Source organism: Ciconia boyciana, chromosome 16 (assembly GCF_034638445.1).
Source record: "Ciconia boyciana chromosome 16, ASM3463844v1, whole genome shotgun sequence".
Lineage (NCBI taxonomy): Eukaryota > Metazoa > Chordata > Aves > Ciconiiformes > Ciconiidae > Ciconia > Ciconia boyciana.
Genome location: NC_132949.1, coordinates 7,809,452 through 7,827,532, shown reverse-complemented (window position 1 = coordinate 7,827,532; position 18,081 = coordinate 7,809,452). Strand labels below are relative to the sequence as shown.

The 18,081-nt window shown below is 54.3% G+C and overlaps 2 protein-coding genes and 5 non-coding genes across 7 annotated transcripts; 5 read left to right on the top strand and 2 right to left on the bottom strand.

The window, feature by feature from the left end:
• Positions 1 to 25: 25 nt before the first annotated feature.
• Positions 26 to 3,092, top strand: ATP5PD (ATP synthase peripheral stalk subunit d). The gene is made up of 6 exons (XM_072880786.1): positions 26 to 142; positions 500 to 630; positions 1,319 to 1,415; positions 2,286 to 2,357; positions 2,693 to 2,755; positions 2,890 to 3,092. The coding sequence occupies exons 2-6, from the start codon at positions 509 to 511 to the stop codon at positions 3,019 to 3,021; spliced, it is 486 nt and encodes a 161-aa protein (XP_072736887.1). The 5' UTR covers positions 26 to 142; positions 500 to 508; the 3' UTR covers positions 3,022 to 3,092.
• Positions 3,093 to 7,689: 4,597 nt separating this feature from the next.
• On the top strand, positions 7,690 to 7,762 carry TRNAR-UCG (transfer RNA arginine (anticodon UCG)). The gene has a single exon. It is a non-coding gene; the product is annotated as a tRNA-Arg (tRNA).
• A 285-nt stretch (positions 7,763 to 8,047) lies between these two features.
• Positions 8,048 to 8,120, top strand: TRNAR-CCU (transfer RNA arginine (anticodon CCU)). Its single transcript has one exon. It is a non-coding gene; the product is annotated as a tRNA-Arg (tRNA).
• A 3,400-nt stretch (positions 8,121 to 11,520) lies between these two features.
• On the top strand, positions 11,521 to 11,593 carry TRNAR-UCG (transfer RNA arginine (anticodon UCG)). Its single transcript has one exon. It is a non-coding gene; the product is annotated as a tRNA-Arg (tRNA).
• Positions 11,594 to 12,657: 1,064 nt separating this feature from the next.
• TRNAR-CCU (transfer RNA arginine (anticodon CCU)) lies at positions 12,658 to 12,730 on the top strand. The gene has a single exon. It is a non-coding gene; the product is annotated as a tRNA-Arg (tRNA).
• Positions 12,731 to 13,645: 915 nt separating this feature from the next.
• Positions 13,646 to 13,718, bottom strand: TRNAR-UCU (transfer RNA arginine (anticodon UCU)). Its single transcript has one exon. It is a non-coding gene; the product is annotated as a tRNA-Arg (tRNA).
• Positions 13,719 to 14,282: 564 nt separating this feature from the next.
• Positions 14,283 to 16,899, bottom strand: MRPL58 (mitochondrial ribosomal protein L58). The gene is made up of 6 exons (XM_072880994.1): positions 16,704 to 16,899; positions 16,114 to 16,150; positions 15,796 to 15,855; positions 15,067 to 15,149; positions 14,809 to 14,978; positions 14,283 to 14,533 (listed from the first exon to the last, which is right to left on the bottom strand). Exons 1-6 carry the CDS (start codon positions 16,869 to 16,871, stop codon positions 14,449 to 14,451), a joined length of 603 nt encoding a protein of 200 aa, XP_072737095.1. The 5' UTR covers positions 16,872 to 16,899; the 3' UTR covers positions 14,283 to 14,448.
• Positions 16,900 to 18,081: the final 1,182 nt, after the last annotated feature.

Sequence of the window (18,081 nt, the reverse complement as noted above, 5' to 3'; positions counted from 1 at the left end):
ACTTCCGGGGCACCAGCGGCGGTCACCGGGAAGGAGAGGAAAGACGCTTTCCGGTGGGACCTCGCTCTGATTGGGCGGCGGGGCCGGGACTTCCGGCGCCGCTCGCGTCTGCGCCTGGGGACGGCGGTGGCGGTCAGTGAAGGTGAGAGCGGGGCCGCGCCGCGGCGGGGCCGGGGGGGCCTGGGGGCGAGGGACCGGCCGGAGAACCGGGGAGGAGGATCGGGGACTACCGGGGCTGGGGGAGGGAACAGGCCGGGGTGGGCCTGGGCTTTGGAGGGGCAGGGGCGGGGGGCGTGAGGCCGCGGCGGGGCGGGGCTGGGCTGGGCTGGGCTGGGCTGGGGAGCGGCTCCCCGTGTCCCGGCTCCCCCTCTCGCCCCAGCCCGCACCCCTCGGTGCCGGCGTTCCTGGACTGGAGCCGTCCTCCCCAGCCCCGCGGTTGCTGGGCCCTGCCCGCTCCCCCCCGGCGTAACCCGCCTGGTGTCATCTCTCCTGGGCGCAGCCTGGAAGCATGGCGGGCCGCAAAGCTGCCATCAAGGCCATTGACTGGGCGGCCTTCGCCGAGAGGGTGCCCTCGAATCAGAGGGCCATGTTCAACGCCCTGAAGACCCGCAGCGATGCACTGTCGGCCCGGTGAGTGTCTGCCCAGATCCCATGTGTGGGGCAGTTCAACCCCTTGGCTGAACCATTCAACCTTTGTGCTACCGGCTTGAGCCAGTGTCAGTAATTGTGGTCTTGCAGAAGTGTCCTGACAGGTATTAAAACAGGTCACCTTCAAGACAGCTGGTGGCTTTTTTTTTTTGGCAAATCATCTTTACTTAATTCTCCCCAGAGTAAAACAATAACTGCAACGTAAAAAAGCAGTTCTGTGAAAGCAGTTTGTTTTGGCATGTTCAGAACATTTTGCAAGCTTTGTTATTCTGTTAAATGCTGCACAAATTCACGAGTCTTCTCAAATGCTTCAGCATCTGCTGCTTGATACAAATGTTGTTGGCTATTACAGTTAATATTGCTCATTGCCTCCGTGTGAAAACTGCCTAATCTTTTCCTACAGGGCTGCACCCAGAGATGCCATATAGTAGTTTGAAGTGGAGCAGGGCTGCAGGCTGAACTCTCCTTGTCCGTATAGCGAAGTCTGTTTGAAGGGCAAAGGCATTTGCAGAAGTGGTTCATCACTGCTTGTTAATGACGGCCCTGAAAATATTTAAACTAAACTGAGCAGGCTCTGTTGACACTCTGGAAAGTAACTGTGGCAGAGAGCAAATGACAGCACAGGGTTGCTTCTAGTGCTGGTTGTGACTGCTGTCCTCTGTCTCTTTAGGTTGGCTGCCCTGCCAGAGAAACCCCCGACCATCGACTGGGCTCATTACAAGGCTACTGTTGCTAAAGCTGGCATGGTGGATGAGTTTCAGAAGAAGGTCAGTATCTTTGCCAGCTGGGCATTGCTCTTCTTGGAGGTTTAAATGGGGAATGTCTTTGGTGTTGAGAGGAAAACACCAGAATTGTCAGAGGAGGTTGGTTTTGGCTAGCAGATGCCCCAGCTTTACATCCTGCAGATCAGTGTCGCTAACCTCAAGGAGGTCGCTTGTTGAGGAAACCTGTGGCACTGCATGGTGAGAAAGTTGGTGAAAGAAAACTTGATAAATTATTTTGGCTGCAGGAGTGAATTATTGGGTAGTGCCTCTCCTGAAGTAACCATTCAAAGTATTTCTCTAACTCACTGAATGGAGGGAGGTGGTGAGTGTAGGTCTGCACGCTGTGAAATGTGTAAAGCTAGCGGATGCCTGCAGGGGTTGCCCTCCTCTTTATAAGCAGGAATTGAGAAGCACGAGGGAGGCTTTTGCCGAAGGGCACATGGTGTCACTGGCACCATGAAAATTGGCCTCCCAAGACTGGGAGGACCCACTGACCTCAGGTGGATCTGGGAACTTTGTCTTGGGGGAAAGAAGTCCGTGATATGATAAGTCTTTGGTATTAGACTTCCTTGCTTCCCTACAATGCTGTGCTTTGCTCTCTAGAGCGCTGTGATGAATGTGTGTACTGTTACGTGTCCTGGTGGTGGGATGCAGTATGGAATAGATTGCTTTAAACTCACAGGTGAGCAGCGCTGCTTGTGAAGGACACAGTCAAGCTGTAGTGATCAGTTTTAGAAAGCTCGGTAACTTACGCTGTTGTGAGCATATCCTGGGAAGAAAGGAGGGAATGTTCCCGTGCCGCTAGGGAAAATGACCTTAGTGTGAAGGATTATTTCATATAACATATAAAACATTGTCTCTTTCAATTTACAGTTCAGTGCACTAAAGGTTCCTGAGCCAGTGGATACACAAACTGCCAAAATTGATGCGCAAGAGCAGGAAGCTGTAAGTGTTTAAACTGTTCCCTAATGCCAGGGTTGTCTGACTTCTGTGAAGATGGGAAGGGGTGAGAGGGAGGGGATGTTCTGTACGAGCATCAGCACAGGCAGGGCAGCCTGAGCGAGAGCATGGCTCTGGTCTTCACATGTGTCTGCGGCTAAGCAAGAGGTTCTCTGCACATGGAAGGGTTTGGCTGTTTGGGATTTGATCAAGATTCTGTCTGCTTATCTAGTGTAACAATGATGAATTTTAATGCCAACTTAAAGCATGGGGTTGCAGGTTCACTCTAGGTCACTGTCTTCATCATAACCATATTCACCACCTTGTCTGCTCTCCTGCAGGCAAAGAGCACTGCTGAGTATGTGCAGGCTTCCAAAGCTCGTATTGCCCAGTATGAGCAACAAGTAAGTCTGGATTTTGCTTAGTGAATATTCTCTTTAACCCAGCCTGGCACACACCTTGTTCTTACTTGTGTGTGCTTTGCCCTTTCTTGCTGACAAGTGACTTGTAACATGTTTGTCTCTGCTCCCACTTCAAGCTTCAGAAGCTCAGAAGCATGATTCCCTTTGAACAGATGACATTTGAAGACTTGCATGAAGCCTTCCCTGAAACCAAACTGGACAAGGAGAAATATCCGTACTGGCCCCACAAACCGATTGCTGATCTGTAAGCTTGTCTGGAAGCAGTTTGTCTAAGACTGTCAGGCTCGATCATCTTTTAAATAAAATGCTTTCCCTCCTGTTTGTGGCTTAGATCTTAGACATGAGGTTGCAAGGTTTTGAGAAACGTGGAACAATACACTAACTTGCAAATAGCCCAGTTTTCCTGGATTTTGTCTTTTCTACCTGTGAGCTTGTTTTTGTATGAAAGTACTGCCACAGTAGGTGACCACAGAAAATTCTCCATCATCCAGCTCTTCGATGTATTCAATGATGCTCAGGTTGGTGGATTTCCATTCTCCATCAGTTAGGAAGTAACTCTGGCTGTCTTTCGTCATCTCAGCTGGTGTCCGTCTCGTCTTCATGATGAAGTCTGTTACTGCTTGGGCAGGAGGGAGGGGAGGAGAGAAGTTGCAAAATTGAGGTATTTATTAGAGGTCAGTTATTTCCTCTCCCTTTCCCTCCCAACTAAGAGTGTGTGCAGATGGGGAAAGGCAATGTTTCTTGCACTGCTGGGGTTTCTTAGCCCATCAAGGAGAAATTAAAAAGGGCTCTGGTGAATAAGGACAATTGTCCTTTGCAGATGGGAGCTGGAGGGTTTTGTGTCGCCTCTGCGTATTTTTCAGCCCTTCCTGTTGGGATGAACTCTGACTGCAGTTTGCATCCCTGAAACTGTCCTTAATTTCCTCTTGTTTCCATGGCTTTCAGTATGTTTGAAGATCAGTCCTGCAAAATCATATGTGAACAAGTGGGGTTGCAAGAAGCCTGCTAGTCTCTTGGTTCGTAGAGACCAATCCAGGGAGGGGACGACTTAGCACAGAACATCCAGATGCTTCTAGAGATGTTGCTGGGAAACGTGCCAAAACAGAATAATAGTGTTTTAGCTTGTTTTCCCTGGTGTTACATGACCTCAACCCCACTAACCAAGTGTGAGTGTGTGGTGCTGCTAAGGGAACCCAGGAGTTAGCCAGGGTCCATCTCATCTATTCCTCCTCCTGCAAATTTAGCCCAGCTATGGTAAAACTCAGCTTGCCACTGTACCTGGGTAGAGAAATGAAGCTATGCTCAGGTTGCACGTCTGGGTGTCGAAGGGAAACTTGGGGATCATCAAGCTGCACATTAAGGTAACCTGGAAGGGCTGGGTGGAGTTGAAGCTGCTGTTGTGCGTGACGGCCATATAATCCAATTTTGAGTTTTGTCTGTTCACTCTGGAGGAAACAAAAGTGGAGAGCAACCAAGCTCCGAGACGGTGCAATGCTCCTCGGTCCCACAAACGCCTGGGCTGTAAGCATCCTTTTGGGGGGCTCCATGCTGTCATCCGGCCATGGGAGGTAGTAGTGAGGAGAGGAAACCTTGGGCTTGAAGAAGGGCTGCTGAATGCCTCTGGGCTAAGGTTTGTAGTAGCTGAACTCACACACCAGACAGCTGGTTTTTCCCCCTGCGCCTCCTAAGGAAATTTCTTGCTCTCTCCCCTCTGCTTCCCACTCTCACCTGGGGCAGGGGCTCATTGCAGGCTCTGCTGTGCTGCAGAGCTGCCTCCCCTTCCTTCCCCCCCAGCCAAAGAACTAGCAGTGGTGCCCGGTCCCTCTGTCAGACCCACAGTGGTCTATCCTCTGTCTTACAACAGACTGCTGAGGGTCATTCCATTCCATGACATTGCTGGCCTCTGATGCTTCCTCAGCTTTAACTACAGCCCAGAGGGGACATTTCTGGAGATGTTACAGTATTACAGAGCCACAAGGTGCTTTGTATAAACTGTGGTCGCCATTAATCTAAATTATGAGGTTCTTGGCTACAGAGAGCTCATGGGAGCAACTTTTAACCATGTGAGTTTATCGCATTTCCTACAATATTACCAACAGTTTGCATCCATTGTATTTCTCTTCAGCCAGTGGATAAAAATGAAAGGGGAACCTACTGCTCTAAAATGAAGATGGAGGGAGATCAATACATACCTGTGGGCAGAACAACTTTGGAAATGTTACAGAAATCCTGTGGGTCCCAAGTTGCAAAAGTGTTTTTCCACGTCTGGGGGAAGAAGTTGCAGGAGAGAAATGAGTGCTGGGCTCGGCACCAGCCATCTTGCTGGGCATCACGAGAGAAACACTCTCAAGGGACCTACCGGGTTCAACACAAAGTAAAAAGTGACCGTCTGGAGCTTTTTGACCTGGAGAAACAAAAGGGAAGATATTTAGCTGATTTTCTTAGGTACTTCCAATGCAGAGCCCAGAAGCTCTCTCCTGTTCTTGCAGTGGATGGCACAGGCTGCAGAAACTCAGCTCAGGAGGAGACCTCAAGGATCTTGGTCCTACAGCTGAAGAGAAGAGGGAGCATATGGTCCAATGGTTTGAGAAAAAATAGATTATGGTTAACATTTACATGCCAGTGCCCTGCAACTGCATTGCTCGGTTCAGGCACACTGCACAGTTGCTTCTAAAGCCTGGTAAAAAGTGGGCTGTTTGTCTGTGCCTGCCTCTGGACTTTTTCCTGGAAGTAGGTGAGAGAAAATACTCCAGATCTTCCAAAAATGCTTTCAAACAGCAGACAGCTGAAGAAGCAGGGGGGGGCTGATTTTCATCCCCGTGGCCTTGCTGGCCCAGCCCTGCCTGGCAGAAGACTCAGACCCCAATCTAGCAATCACCCTGCTTTCTGTTATAAAGACTCGACAGGAGTTTTGGGTCCTTACCACAGAGAGAATAGCCACCAGCATAAAATCCATCTTCACTTCCAGAAGCTCCTTCAAGCTTGTTTTGGGCAGTATGTGTGCATGGAGCTTGCTGTGAGAGGAAATCTTCGGTTACTCAACAACATTGTAGTAGGTGCAGGCATACCTCGGAGCAGCCCCTGCTAGAAAAAAAATTCCACTTGAATCAGAAAAGGATCAGGCAAGATCTCAACCTGTGAGAGAGAGATGTACCAAAAGAGAAAGGGTATGGAGCTGTGGATATGAAAATCATCATTAACACAGGCAACTCCCTTCTCACATAGATGAGAAAAGAATTCCTCCAAGCTTTTCTATCCCTCTTGAACTTACCTGTCCCAAGAGAAAAGGTGAGGATAGCTATAAAAGCTCGCTGCATTGTCTCCTGCTTCCGAATAAGGAGGCAAATGGTACCGTGTGTCTTATGAGCAGTTCCAGGACATGTCATTTGTTACGTAGAAGTTGATTTGGTATTTATTAATGAGAGACGGATATTTTGTAAACAGAAGCTAGACTTTTTATGTATTTATTTGCATTGGAAGGAAGAATTTGCTAATGGTTTGATGCACTCAGCTGGCTCTTGGGAGCAGCCTTTAGTTCCAGTAAAGGAAAAATAAAGTCATTAAAAAAAAATCCAATTTGAGGGAGAGGAAAAGAAAGGGCCCATCTCCACAAAGAAAAGGCAAGGAGAAACAAACTCAGAAACAAATTTTGTCTCATTTACAGAGCTGAGACTCTGCTGCCGCCCCCTTGAAATGGAATAGGAATTACTGCTTGTGCACCGTGAGGGGTGGTGGGGAGCCAGAGGAGAGGCTGCTCTCCTCTGAGCCCCGTCCTGTTCCATAGCAGCCCAGGCTGCGGGGTGTTAGAGCATGTCCCCATTTCCCAAAGCACTGTCCCAATTTCACGCACCCACTGATTTTCTGTTTCTACCTCCTTGCTGATCTCCCGTGCTCTCAAGGTGCTGCTCCAAGTCCTCATGGTTAAGATGAAAGACTCAGAGACTTTTTTGTTTACAACTCCATCTGTCTTTCCCTCAGCCACGCTCCTCTCCATCACTCCCTACTTTTTATGCTGTGATTGCAGTCATACCTTCAGGTGCTCGAAGTGATGGTTCCCTTGCAGGGGAGCAGCTCCAATTCATGTGTGCTTGGAAAGTCCCATCCTGCTGGGACGTTGTAGATGGCACCTTATTACTGTGACCTCTGGTTGTGTCAGATAGGAGGTGGGAAGCGTATGGACCATAAGACGGGGTTTGACTTAGACATAAGGGGCACGAGGAGAAGTAGGGGTGACCTCTGTGCTGGGGCTTCAGGGCTGTGTTGGTTGTAGGAGCTTACGCTGGTGGGTGACAGTGTCACTGGAGGTGGGACAAAGTTGAGCCCCCAGAAGGGTGCTAGAGGTGACTTGGCCTTCAGCAGTCCCTCATGTCTGGCAGCAGCTGGTGGGATGTGAGTACACGGGAGCTGCAGATCTATCCAGTTGCTCTGCAGACTTTTGGCACCCAGAGTGTCCTGTCGCAGCAAGCTCCTTGGCCCCACCGTGCACCCTGCGCAACGTCCCTTCTGCGGCAGCTCGCCGTGGGGGGCAGAGGAGGGAGGGAAGCCGGGTCCATGTGGCACTTGCGAGGCTGGGTGAGGCGATGGGGTGACTCGGATGCTCGGCGAAAGCCCTCCCTGCGCAGCACCCTGCTTCTGCCTGTCCCCAGCAAAGCACCCGAGCCCTGGCTTGCAGGACCGTCCCCCGGCCCCAGCGCAGCAATGGCAGCCGGCAAGTCCCACCCTTGGCTTCCCCACGGCCTGGCTGCGGCAGCGGGCGGTCCTTCCCCCGCCGTGCCGCCTGGCATCCCACCGTGCCCCCGGCACCCGGGCTGCTCCAGCGCTGGTGCCCCGGCAGCGCAGCCGGAGGTCGGGGGGGCCGGGGGGGTGGGAGTGATGCTGGGGGTTGGCAGCAGCGCTGGGGGGGCTGCAGCACCGGTGACCGCGTGGCCTAATGGATAAGGCGTCTGACTTCGGATCAGAAGATTGAGGGTTCGAGTCCCTTCGTGGTCGGCCCTTTTTCCCCCGCTTTTGAGCCCGCACCAGCTTTCCACCCTTCTCCCCTCGCGCCTCTTCCCTTTATAGCGGGGTGGGGGGAAAAGGCGAACCCAGGTTTGGCCCCGTGCCCCCGCCGCTCCTGCTACAGCCCAGCTCCGCTTCCGCTGCAGCCCCGCGGTGGTTCCTCCGCGTGGGTTACACGCGCGACCACCTTTGCGCCCCCGCAGCACACGGTCCCGCGGGGCGGGCGGGCGTCGGGGTCGGGGCCGTTTCCGCGCGCCGGGGCGCGTGCTTCGTGCAGCCCCAGTGGCCTAATGGATAAGGCACTGGCCTCCTAAGCCAGGGATTGTGGGTTCGAGTCCCATCTGGGGTGAGCCCCCCCTTCCTTTTGCCGGTGCCAACCCCGTTTCCGTGCTCCTCTTCCCCGTTTTAGTGCCGCCAGCCCCGCGCAGCACTGCCAGGCCTCCTGCTGCTGCTGCCCGCGGGACGCTGGCTTTGGCTGCCAGGTGGGAAGACGTTTCCCATCCCCGGTTGCAGATGTCAATTAAGGAGATTCATGCAATGGGAGAATCCAGAAGTGCAAATGAAACAGCGCTGCTGAATGTGCGTGCGTGAGCGCAGCTGCTGGAGACAGCTTGCAGAGGGGGAGACCGAAGAGGGAGGTTGGGGGTGCCATGACGAGTGTTTTGGGGCAGCGAGATCCCCGTGGCAGCTCCAGGCTTTCTCACTGTGCCAACAACTGCTGTACGCAGGCCGTACATGATGCTGTTGGGACGAGGTGGTTCTCTGCCCCTGGCCAGCAGTCCCAATTTAGATCTCATGAAAAAGGGAAGCAACGAGGAGCAGCTACAAACTGCCGCAGGCTTCAGTGCAAAGGCGGATGCTTTATCCGGCTAGTCGTGTGGTCCCGTGTGCTGAGAGCTCGAGTGAGGCCGTTACTGAGGGAATAGCTACCAGCTTTTGCCTTGGGACCTGTTAATGAAAGGATGATTTTTGGAGAGGTGTTAATGAGCGGATGGTTTTTGGAGGGGAGAGCACATCCATCACTGGCTCTGCCCCGTCCGCCTGGAGCACGGGCACCTTTCAAGGTGTCCCAGAAGGTGCAAAAGCAGAGCAGTTAAAGCTGGTTTTTCAGCCTTGTCTGGGCAGAGCTGGGCCTGTGTTGGGTCAGGGCTCAGCAGGTAATTTTGGCTGCATTTTTACCCCCTCTGGGTGCTCCCTGCATCATCAGCTGCATCTGACCCCCAACAAAACGCTCATTGATGCTGGGGGATGACTACCTTGCAGGTATCATGCAAGCCTCTTCCCAGAGCAGGACAAGCTCTAATGGGAAGATAGCTTTACTCCTCTGCCAGAAACCGCATCTCCGCGAGGGGCTGGTGGCTGGGGATCGTGCAGTTTGGCTGTGCTGCCCTGGGACCAGAGTCCTCCACATAAGTGCCTTTGGGATAATGCCCTCTCAGGTCTGTTGCATTAAAAAGCTTCTTGGAAGGTCTTTTCCTATAGAGTTAATGGATTTTAAAAGGCAACTGCAGTCAGGGTGATATTACACTAGTAAAACCTAAAGTGAAGTTTCTTTCTAAGTAATTTTTCTCTATTAGGTGTGGGAGGAAATGACTCTGCTGCCTTGAAAGGAGTAAACCTGCTGAAGCCCCGGGCGCTGGACCACCGGCAACCCCAGGCAACCGAGCTGCAGGGCCCTGCGCTGCTCAGCAAACCCTGCCTGCTTTGAGGGCCAGGGAAAGGGGCTAAAGGGGTGTATCCAGGCTGGTATTACCTGGGACCAGTTGACTTCCACCTCTGTGGGTGATTAGCTTCAGGGCTGTGGTTGAAAGCATGGTGAGAGCACAGTTTTTGCATCCTTCTTACAAGTTGGCATAGCATCAGGTGGCTCTTGGGGGATTTTGTTTCAGGAACAAGATGATCACTTGGCTTCCTTGGGGTAGCATTTTCTTTGCAGCTCCTGGAGATGCTGTACCCGCAGTACCGCTGGGATGTCCTGGTGGCAGCATCGCGAGGGGCCTGGGCTGGTTCACTGCATGTTCTGAGGGACTTCCATCAGTGATGGCCTTGCTTGGGCAGCACTAGGTTTTGTTCCTGCTGTTTCTCTCCTCTCCTGCCCCTGGACCACTAAGTCTCAGGCAGCAGAAGGCTGAACCTGTGCTGCTCCTCATGAGCGGGAGCGTCTTTGCTGGCCAGTGGGTGAGGACCAGGGTGCAGAGAGGGAAGAAAACAGCCCCAGGGAGAAACGCTGCAGTGACACGAGGCTTTCTCAGGGCTGAAAATCCCCCGGTGCTGGGTAAGAGCAGGCAACTGCTGCCAGCAACAAGGAGCCCTGCCTGCACCCTGGCGTGAGACCCCGGGACCAAAGGACACTCAGCCATGGGGGGCTCAGACCCTTGACCCCTGCTCTGCCGTCAGGCACCAGACCCGTTTGGCCATGCTGTCCCCACCGCACATCTGGCATGGTGCTGCCCACCCGTGCCCCCCATCACACTGGCCTCTCCCCTCCAACACCACTGGGATTTGCACCCTACACCCTCCCCATACCCCCCCCACCTTGCTGAGCTCTTGGGGGGGCCAGGGGTGGATTGAGCTGGGGCAGCTGCTGTGTGCTCTGGTTCATCTGCTGCGTGCTCCAGTTCATCTGCTGTGTGCTCTGGTTCATCTGCTGGCTGCTGCCGCCCGCTGTACTGGGAAGCTTTGCACACCCGCGGAGCACAAGCGCTCTTCTCGTGCAGCCCTTTCTCTCCAATGTGTGTCTGCTCAGCTTTCGTTTGACAGACACATCGGAAAAGACACGCTGGCTGAAGCTGAGCTGAACATACCCCAGGAACCACTATGTCCCCAAAAACCTCCCATGGCTGTGGAAGAAGTTAAAAACGTCTTCCTGCCCTGCATCTGGCTTTGGGAAACTCTTTTTTTAGGATTAGATGAGAAACGCAGGTTTTGGGGAGAAGCAAAGCTGCACTGGGAGGAGAACACAGGTGTTATTGATAATGAACAGGAGCTTAACAAGGCCTGTGGTGTTTCTCATTGTGTCACACTGTTATGCTGTAGCGGTGCTACGTTACAGCAGGTGCCCGTCACCAGTGGCTCATTGGCACTGTGACTGCCACACTGAATGCTGTCACGGGAAAGAATGAGTTGTCTCCAGGGTCCTGGCTGTCCCAGTCCTTCTTTCTTCACCAGCAATGCCTGATCCTGGGAGTGAAACACTCCTTCTCTCCTGCTTAAGGAGCTGTAGCAGCCTTGGCTGGACATGACGGTCTTGGCTTTGCATTTCTGTGGGGCCGTGGTACGGAAGGCCTGGACTCGTGGTACCCTCGGCAGCTGGAGGAGGAGGGTGACCCCAGCTGCTCTGTGTCAGGGGAGTGCGGATGTCTCCTGGATGGTGTCTGCTGTTTGCATTTTGGGTTGCATTTATGTTCCGAGTTGCTGGCATCCCCAGCACATGGCTTGAGCGGCGGGCAGTGAGGCTGGTGGCAGGAGGGGGAATGTCGCCGCTCCAGCCTGCAAGATTCCTGCACAGCACAGTCTCCGTCAGCACACACGGGGTAAACTGAGGGGGGGTGTCTATGATGCCCTACTGGCACCCGGGGTCCCATGGGGGGAGGCACCCCTCGCCCACTCACCCACATCGGCAGCGTTGGCCCAGGAGGAACGGCTGCAGTCCCAGGAGGGATGGGAGTGTGGGTGATGCGCGGGGGGTGCAGGGACCCCCCCGGAACCCCCCCGGTGTGTGTCACGGTCCCCAGAGCAGAGTTATGGGGGACCACGTGGCCTAATGGATAAGGCGTCTGACTTCGGATCAGAAGATTGAGGGTTCGAGTCCCTTCGTGGTTGTTTTAAAGCCACGAGAGATCCTCGAGTCGTTTAATTTCCCCGTGCCGCTGGCCTGGGGGGACGGCGATCGGTATGCCGCGGGGTGAGAGCACCCCCGGGGGTATCAGTGGGGCAAAGCCCGCGGGAACGTGCCCGTGCTGGGGGCAGCTTTGGGGTGGGATCTGCCCTGCAAGTCCCCGGGGATCTCCCGGCCATGGGGTTCGTGCCCCTGGGGCTCTGCCCCACGGCGGGGCAACAGCCCAGGGCGCCCTGTTCCGGGCGTGGAGGCGAACCGGAGCCCGGCCCCACGCCGTGGCGCCGGGCGGGGCCTGAGCCCCAGCTGGGGCCGGTTCCCGGGGGGAGGTAAAAGGGCGGGGGCGGCCCGGGCTGGGGCTTTTTGCCGCTGCGGGGAGCGCCCGGTGAGCTACCGCGGGGCTGGGGCGACGCCCAGGGGTCTGTGTGTAAGGGGGGGTCCCCACGTCGCCCCTCCCTGCGGGGCGCTGCTGCAAGGAGCCGGGGTGGGAAAAAAGCGGCGGCCACCCCAGGTAGGACTCGAACCCACAGTGCCTGCCTTAGGAGGCCAGTGCCTTATCCATTAGGCCACTGGGGCCGGGCAAGAGCCACTCCCCTCCTCTGCCCCGCGCCCCCCCCCTCGCTTTTTCCGCGGGGATCCGGAGCAAACGGCCCCGTCGCTCGGGGCGGGCGGGGCGGCTTATTGCACCGAAAAGCGGCGGTGGGCACCGGCACCTCTCGCCCCGCCGCCGCGGGAGAGCGGGGTGAGGCCGTGCCGGCGGGGCTGGGCCCTTCGCAGGGGTCTCCAGCCCCTCCTCGCCTCCCCCCCGCCCCGCCCCGCCGGCATTTCTGGGCTGTGCACAGAGCTGGGGCTGCCCTGGGCGGTTTTACTGGGCCATGGAGGGAGGAGAGCTGCGTGGCTTGGGGGGGACGGTGCTGCCTTGCGCCGGGGGATGTTCAGCCCCGGGGGTCCTCCATGGGCTGCGTGGGACCCCCCTCCCCGCACTCCGCGGGCACGCTCCCCTCCGGCCATCAGAGAGTTAAGTTAGGCACCAAAAATACGTTTGTAGGCAGCCCCAGTGGCCTAATGGATAAGGCACTGGCCTCCTAAGCCAGGGATTGTGGGTTCGAGTCCCATCTGGGGTGACTCTTTTCTGCTCCGGGGATCCACACCAGCTCCTGCGGTGCCCCGGCCTGGGGGGTTCCCTGCTGCGGCTGGGGGCATCTCACCCCTTTGTGGGGCACCCCCAGGGTACCCCTGGCTCAAGCAGGCTGATGTGGGCAAGAAGGGGGTTGCTTGGTGTAAAAACAGGCACAATCTTGGAATTTGGTTTTAATCCCTGAAGCGTCCATCTCCTCCAAACCCGGGCATCGTGTGCTGGCTCCAAGGCTTTAAGCAAAATTTTGCAAATCTTCCTGTAATATCTGGGAAGGAAGACCTGAGCCCTCATACGTGGTGTGCCCGGATACGTGAGCCACAGAGGTCTCAGCTGAGGCTGTTGCTGCCCCAGGTGATGCTCATGTGATGACTTTCGGTGTCAGAAATACGTCTGCAGCAGCACCACCCCATTGCTTGTAAGGGCCAGGGCACAGCACAGAGCTGCAGACACCTTTGCCTGTGAGAGGGGCAGCTGGCAGCCACCTCCCTCCCATGCAGAAAAGCTTTAAGCAGGAGAAGAGTTTATTATCTTTGCTCCCCTTGCTGGGCAAGGTGTGCACAGAGGTGGAGGCAGCCAACCTAGGGCAGGGTTTCCTGGCAGCGGTGTCAGGATGCATCAGCGTGCTCCTGCACACCCCCCCCACCCCTGGGCAGCTCATTTTGGGGAGGATGTAGGATTTGAGCTCTCTGCTTTTTGCAGATGTAAATGCTGATCTGGACCGTGGAAGGGCAGAACTCAAAAGTCCCCCTTCCAAAGGGGACCAGGCACTGGCTGTAGCAGAGGTGTGAGTGTCAGAGCAGAGCCCAGTGCACCTCGCTGTGCCCCAATTAAACTCCAGGCACCAGTGGAGAGCACTTTCCCCTCTTATTTGGTTCTTGCCTAAAACAGAACCACCTCTCCTCACCCCAGGTGGGACTCGAACCCACAATCCCTGACTTAGAAGGCCAGTGCCTTATCCATTAGGCCACTGGGGCCCCTTGAGCAGATGAAAAAAGTGTAATTTCAGTATTTTGAGGTCCCCCCAGTAAACTGATTGGGTGAAATCCAGATTAAACCACAGAACTTTGTTCTGTTTAAACAGGATCCACTAACGAGGGACTCTTGAAGCCTGTAAGACTTTCGTTTGTGGTTTTATGGCGTTCTATCTCAAGGCCCAGAAGCCTCCTGTACTTACAGGGTGGTTTCTGTCTTTTACTGCTAATACAGAGCAACTGCCTCCTGCCAAATTCCTGCCATGGCTTTAGGTTAATTTAATTTAACAAAATGACATGCACTTTTTTTTGTTAGGAAAAAATTAACTAAAATGGAAGGAAAGTGCTCGAAATGTTGCTACTTAGGTAAGTGGTTAGACTGCTTTTACTCTTCCCTTTCTTTCTCCAGAAATCTACTGCTGCTTATGTGTTCAGCAGCAGAGGGTGCTCTCATAGAGCAGAGGGCTGGACGAAGGGGACAAAGAATAAAAAGAAGTAGCTGACAAAAATCTGACTTTTTAGTTTCTCTCAAACATGAACAATAACTTTTCTGCAAAATAACTGACAGGCTGTCACAGCGTATCATTAAGTTCAAAAGAAGATGTAAAATATTTTTATTTACATTTTTATACCAGTTTTATTCAACCCAGCTCATGAGTTTAGCATTATCTACAGCTGCCAACGCCATTTCTTTAAAAAGATGCTATGCCAAGGGCTTCGATCTCTGCTGTTCTCAGTCGAAGTCTGCCTTCCTGCTCTGTTTTATATTTGAGTGTATCTTTTTCTGTCGTAGTCGTTCACGGTTCATTTTTTCCACCCTAAAACAAAATGAAAAGATCCTTTAGTGTACAAAGAAAACATGTAAATATTCAACTTTGAGCACAGTTATAATGTAGATTTGATGAGCTGACAAATGTCCACAGTCAGAAAAAACAGTCCCTGTTCTTGGGATGCTACCCAGGAAAGCAGTTAAGATCTAACAGACCAGTGATTTTTTTAAAAAAGGAGTATGAGTATGAAGAGGCTGCAGACTAAATCATGGAACATGATAATCTGAATCAGTCTCAAATAAAGGCCATTTCAATAAAGATACCTCTCTATGAGTTTCTGTGTAGTCTCCTTAGACACCACCTTAGGCTTCTCGGTAGCCTCTGTGACCATGGTTCTGATTTTTTCTAAACAAATCGCCAGGTTCCTCATTTGGTAGCGACTCTCTTCAGAGTTCACAATCAGCTCACCAGCTCGGTTTATCTTATTCCTGTGCTAAAGAGGGGAAACCATGATGTGATCGCTGAAACCTCGTTAGACTTGTCATGTTCTGTCTGAAAGTGTGAAATTGGGGGGTAGTTACCATCGATGCCATTTTTTGTCTTGCAGCTTCTGGAATCCAGTCTGCTGACGCGAGGTGGAACCGAACTTCTGCCTTGGTATTCACTGGGAGGAAAAACAGGATTTTTTTTTCAATATAATGGCTCGCCTTCCTAAGTTTTATAAGATAATTCAGTCTGTTCACTGCTGGCTTTGAACACAGGATGATTCCAGTATTAACTTCCTGAAAGATCACAATTTTTTTCTTGCTATATTTTTCCATACCACTCTACAAGACAAACTAAATTTTTATGGAGACTCTGTTACAGCATTTGCCTTTCTAGATACCACAAGATTTATTGCTATTACCAGTCACTAACTACCTTATTTTTAATGACAATGACAGAATGGGAAGGATTTTTAGTTTATTTGAATTGAGCTGAGAATTTTTTGCACTGTGAAGTTTCAGAATCCAGTTGGCTTGTTTTACGTTTGATTAATGAAAACAGATTAGACAGAAGTGGTGTTTCGTGTGACACGTGTAGCAGCGACGATCCCAGTAAGAGCGTTTCTAGGAGAATCCAACATGGCACCACTCGTCTCGAGCATTGTGAAGACTTAGAAGTTGTGTTAAAACACAGGGTAATGATAATGAAAAATCAGCACTGGGCAGCACAAAATGCTCTTTAGTTTCAAGCTCCCAATACTTCACCACAAAGTATAAAGAAACAACTTAAAGAGTAGGATTTCTTGTTCAAAGTCTTTTCCTCACCTTTATTAACGTGCTGCCCGCCAGGGCCGCTGCTCCGGCAGTAGGACACGGTCAGGCGAGCTGGAAGAGAAGAGCGGCAGCGCGCTGACCCGGAGACACGTCCCCGGCTGGTTCTGCAGCGGGCAGCAGGGAACGGGGACGATCCAGGCTGCAGCACGCAGGCCTGAGGGATGCCTGTGACCCGGTGGCGCTTGCACTCTGGGTTTAGCTCTGCGCACGGACTCCGTAGTCCGGAGCTTAACCCACCTCTGGGCACTTAACCCAGGACAGGCCCAGCCCAGCACCCGGGCCCAGGCCCGATTCGGGGGGGAGACTCACCCAGGGGGATGTCGAGGGCGGCCGGCTGTGCCTCCTCCTGGAAAACACCGCGGGATGACTGCGTTAGGCGCAGGGGCGAGGCCGGGGGGAGGCAGGGCCACCCCACCGGCGCTTCCGGACCGGCCCCGCTCGCCCCCGGGGCGACAGCCACATCCCGGGGGAACCGGGGCTGCCTGGCCCCGCCCACCGCGACAGCACCGCCCCTTCCAATAAGCCCCGCCCACCAACCGCAGCATAACACTTCCGCTAAGCCCCGCCCACCCGCGACGACACCGCCCCTTCCGCTAAGCCCCGCCCACAACCGCAACATAACACTTCCGCTAAGCCCCGCCTACCCGCGACGACACCGCCCCATCCGCTAAGCCCCGCCCACAACCGTAAACAAAATCGTGCACTAAGCCCCGCCCACCCGCGATGGCACCGCCCCTGTGATCAGCCCCGCCCACCCGCGATAACAGCCCCTTGTGCTAAGCCCCGCGCACGCGGATGGCACTGCCCTTGACATAAACCCCGCCCACCCGCTCTAGGTCACTCAGGCGCTAAGCCCCGCCCCACCCCTCGCTCGTCTTCCTCCCCCCCCGCCCACTCACCGGGGCTCTGGTGGCGGCGGCGTCGTCGCCGTCCTGTCGCGGCGGGTACAGCTTGTCCAGGCTGTAGGCGCTCCGGTACTCGGTTCCGGCGGCGGGCCGCTGCGAGAACCGGGCGGCGAGAAGCCCCAGCCGCGGCCGGCAAAGGCCCCGCAGCGTGTGCGCCGCCATCTTGGCTTCCGCGGTGCGCCCCCGCCACGGCGTCCCTACGGAAACGGCGGCCGCGCGCCGCGTTCCGGGGCGGGGCCTGCGGGGTTTTGCTATATGGGATATATGGGCTGTGTGGGGTCTGTGGGGTGTACGTGTGGTGTGTGGGGATGCATGGGATCTATAGGGTGTGCGATGTCCGTGAGGTCTGGGGTGGTGTCTTTGTGGGGTCTGCGGGGTGGGGGTGGGGTGTCTGTGGGGCACTGTGTGGGGGGTGTGGGAGGTCTGGAGGGGTGTATGGGCTCTGTGGGGGATGTGGGGCGTTGGGGTTGTGTGGGGTCTGTGGGCACTGAGGCAGGCCCTGCTGTGGCAGGTGGTGGGATGGCTGGGGAGGAGGATGCTGGGGTGCGGTGGCTGGGTGGTGCCCTGGCATCACCCGTGGGGGGCACGGTGTGGGGTGTGGGAGGCTCCGGGGCAGGTACCAGGGGCTGGTTTGGGCAGCTCATTTCCAGCTCCCCACGGTGCGGGCAGCGGTGGGGCAGCGTGCTCCTGCCTGCACCCCATGCCTGCACCCCACGCCTTCGTGAGCTGAGCGGTGACGGCCAGCGTGAAAGTGAAGATACGTCCAGTGGTTTTTATGTACTGTCTAGTCTTTGCACCTGGGGTGCTTCAGATTTTCATCTGCTCAAGAGTGCTAAGAAGTTATATATACATGTGTATATACAATTTTTTTTTTTGAATGCTGATACAGCAGCACATACGCGTTTCCAGGTCTGTAAGAGAGATGCCGAGGTGGATGGGGGATGCAGGGGCGTGAAGCACTTGTGGAAATCCTCCAGCTCTTACTCCTGCTGGAGCTGTCAGGTTGGCTTGACAAGAAGGGTGTGTTTGAGAGGGGCAGGGATTGCTATTTCTGGCAGCAGGAAAATGCACAGGCAGGGATCGTGCTGTCATTAGCTCTGGTGTTTTGACAGGAGCTGAAGATCTTTTGTTTAAAACTGTGGGTGAAGTCAAAATGGGTGTTTCGAAGCTGATAGAAAGACAGTGTGTGATTGAGGATCTGAGCTGGGTCCCATCTAGATAATCAGCACAAAATCAGGAAACTCAGTCCTTGGGAAAGGAGCAGGTCCCGAATGTTGATGGTTGCTCTGCCCTGACTGATGCTGAGCAGTGCTTGGGAGCCAAGGAGGGTTCTGCGCTTTGTTTTAATTGAATCTCTGTGTCCTGGGGTTCT

Coding starts and splice junctions, on each gene's coding strand:
- ATP5PD (XM_072880786.1), top strand. CDS start 509: ATGGCGGGCCGCAAAGCTGCCATCAAGGCCATTGACTGGGCGGCCTTC. Junction 2,358..2,692: donor ATGCGCAAGAGCAGGAAGCT/GTAAGTGTTTAA, acceptor GCTCTCCTGCAG/GCAAAGAGCACTGCTGAGTA. Junction 2,756..2,889: donor TTGCCCAGTATGAGCAACAA/GTAAGTCTGGAT, acceptor TCCCACTTCAAG/CTTCAGAAGCTCAGAAGCAT.
- MRPL58 (XM_072880994.1), bottom strand. CDS start 16,871: ATGGCGGCGCACACGCTGCGGGGCCTTTGCCGGCCGCGGCTGGGGCTT. Junction 14,979..15,066: donor GACAAAAAATGGCATCGATG/GTAACTACCCCC, acceptor TCCCCTCTTTAG/CACAGGAATAAGATAAACCG. Junction 14,534..14,808: donor ACACAGAAACTCATAGAGAG/GTATCTTTATTG, acceptor ATTTTGTTTTAG/GGTGGAAAAAATGAACCGTG.